Source organism: Antrostomus carolinensis, unplaced genomic scaffold (genome assembly GCF_000700745.2).
Source record: "Antrostomus carolinensis isolate BGI_N321 unplaced genomic scaffold, ASM70074v2 scaffold33675, whole genome shotgun sequence".
In the NCBI taxonomy this organism is placed as follows: domain Eukaryota; kingdom Metazoa; phylum Chordata; class Aves; order Caprimulgiformes; family Caprimulgidae; genus Antrostomus; species Antrostomus carolinensis.
Window position 1 is genome coordinate 5,508 of NW_010318979.1, and position 2,834 is coordinate 8,341.

At 36.7% G+C, this 2,834-nt stretch overlaps 1 protein-coding gene across 1 annotated transcript; it reads right to left on the reverse strand.

Annotated features, from left to right (window-relative positions):
- Positions 1 to 232: 232 nt before the first annotated feature.
- LOC104525848 (transient receptor potential cation channel subfamily M member 3-like) lies at positions 233 to 2,587 on the reverse strand (the record flags this gene model as incomplete). The annotated part of the gene is made up of 2 exons (XM_010169113.1): positions 233 to 357; positions 2,374 to 2,587. Coding segments are annotated over 2 exons (339 nt in total), but the record flags the coding sequence as incomplete, so codon positions are not given.
- Positions 2,588 to 2,834: the final 247 nt, after the last annotated feature.

Consider the following 2,834-nt stretch of genomic DNA (forward strand, 5'->3'; position numbering starts at 1 on the left):
AGCATTTAATGAAATTTCTTTATAATGCATTTTTAAAAATGTACAGTGCAGGATTTTTTATTGTTGCCATGTCAAAACTGCTATCAGCCTTAATGGACAACCTGTGTATGTATTGACTTTTTGCTGCAGACATTAATTCTATGAGGAATTGCTAAGTGGAGGGTGGAGAGGAAAGGAAAAATGACTGGAATTTTTATACACTGGAGGTGATCTATGTCCATTTAGGGCTTACATCTTTGCCAATCAGATCCTCTTGATTTTCCACAATCCCCCAGGGAGCTATACCAATGGTGCAGATCTTCCCTCGAGATTTTGAGGCATGATCTTTCAGCGCATCTCCAACATGTCGAATAACTCCTGGAAAAGAAACAGTATAAAATAGAAAGTCATAACTATGTCATTTTTGTTCATTATGGTATGGATTTAGTATAGAATTATTTTTTAGGCAATGCCTTTGCATATACCTACAATTAAGTAAAGCTTATGAATATATTCCTATTGATTATTATTACAGTAATACTGTAAAGGACAGTAAGTCCATTTTATCTAATCTAAAAAATATTAAATGAAGTAGCAAGAAAAAAATTATACAGCTCCAGAAATAAGAAAGGAAATGTTGACAGCTGACTTTAACTTTTTTATCTGCATTTGTGTTCACAAACATACATGCATGCAAAAATTTGTATCCTTCCCAAGCAGAGAAATAAGCACCTGTTCCCCTCAAGCCCCCCTAAAAGTGTAGCTCAAACACAAACATTCTCTTCTGTCTGAATAAAGGATGGAAATCTGAAAATATTACACTACTCTGTGTTGAGCTATTCTACCATTCTTTCCAAACAAACTCAGTCACCTGAGGTAGCTTCCAGTAGAGTATTAGAAAACATGCTGGGGATCAGTAGAAAACAGAAGTTACTACAGAGAGAATGACTGCTCCTCAGCTCTCTTGCAAGTGCATTCTGACAATCCTCCTTGTATGTTTTAGGCCAGTTTTGTATGTGTTTCGGTGGTATGTTTGTGCAGAGGACAAGTGCCACTCCTCCCTCCTTTTCATAAATTTTTTTTTTTACCTGTGTATCAATAAGTGTTTTTGTGATGTGGCTGCACTGAAGCAGACTTGTGGATTTGCTGCGGATGTTATCTGCTACTCAGTTTCTTTGCCATCTTCACTACAAGAGTATCTAACAACTAACATAACTACTATCACCACAGTACACAGGTCAGCATTTAGCCTGATTTTCTTACTTGTTCTGCAGAGATGTGGGATATTGCATACATATGAGTCTGTCTGTTTATCTCTCTAACAATCCAGAAGCTATGCCTCTTCTTGTTATTTGTATTGCTGCTGTGATAAAACTGAATATTGTTTTAAATTTGCTGTGTTCTGGAAACTAAAAAGCCCGAGACTCCTACTAAGCATTTACATTCAAATATGCAGGTGTTGATCCACAATCCACTAAAATTAATGCATTATAGAGTGATTACAATGTTTTACATAGATGGTAAGAGGATACACTCTATGGGATTACTAAACTAATAAATCATAGTTTTGTTACTGTAGCAAATTAAAATGACATAAGAATTTACAAGTGCATGTCCTAGCTCAAAACATGTTGCATTTATCTCTAGCAGAACCTTGACTTGCCCCTGACTCTTTCCTCCTTTCTGCCTCCTTCAGGGAGGGTAACTGGGAAACCACTGTCCAACCTTTTTAACTTGGGGAACAATGTTTCGTAGCTTATTCCCAAAACCTACATGCTGTCTCCCAGCAGAGCTGGATCAGCTGCTGTCTTGGGTCATTAGGACACCCATACGGTATGTTGCAGATGTTCTTAACTTCGAATAGAAATAGCAATGTTATCACTCTTACTGCAGCAGCAAGAGAAAAAAAATAAGGTTAAAATGTCTACAAGAAAGGAAAGGTGATACTTATTCACAATAAAGTTTTCCACCACATCCACAAAACAGAACGTTTTTTGTTTTCATACTTTAGATCATCTTATAAGATAAAATAAAATTATTTTCTGGTTTAAAATGTTTTCCATTTTATGTAACAAGAGTTTGACTTTTTTAGTTTCTCATTAGTAGTCCCTTCCTGCAGCTTCCTGTTGATCTTATAAAGTCTTCACTGGCAACATACTAGTATAATTGCCTATATTTTCAGCTCTCCAGTGTGCTTTTCATGCTTTAGTAAACCTTTTATTCCCTGGTAGCTGCCAGGCTGGTATGAACTTGACATTTTCTTCTTTGCACATAGTACAGCCAACATGAATAAAATAAAACATGGAACGGCTCCTTAATCTCGTCAGTCCTAATTTTTTCCTGGGATGAAATCTCCTAAATGCCACTGTACTTTCATATCAATGCTGCTTTTACCTGTGTTTACTCCTCCAGTGAATATCCATGCTCCAGTTGTCATAGCAGCCTTAATGAGGCCTTTTCCAAAGACTTGCTTGAGTTTTGGCTGAAGTTCAAAATTCTGAAGGCCCCCATGTACAGAGATGAGAAGTTTAGGGACCCCAACCTGCCACTCTTTGGTCATCAGATGCAGAAGAAGGTCAGGCTTTGTGTCAAAAGACACACGTACATACTGCAGAAATGAGGGCAATGGCAGAAAAAAAGGTTATACTCACTGGTTTCTAATACATATGATCTATGCCCCATAGGTCACTCAAAAAAGGCAACCTAGACAAAAGCACTAATTGCTAACTTGAGGATTTTTCAAAAGTTAAGAAATTAGGAAACTGGGAAACATGGAACACTTGCAATTCACAGGCTGGACAATTTTTCTTTTTTTAGGAAATTTTCCTAAAAGTTTCAATATAAATGTATAATAT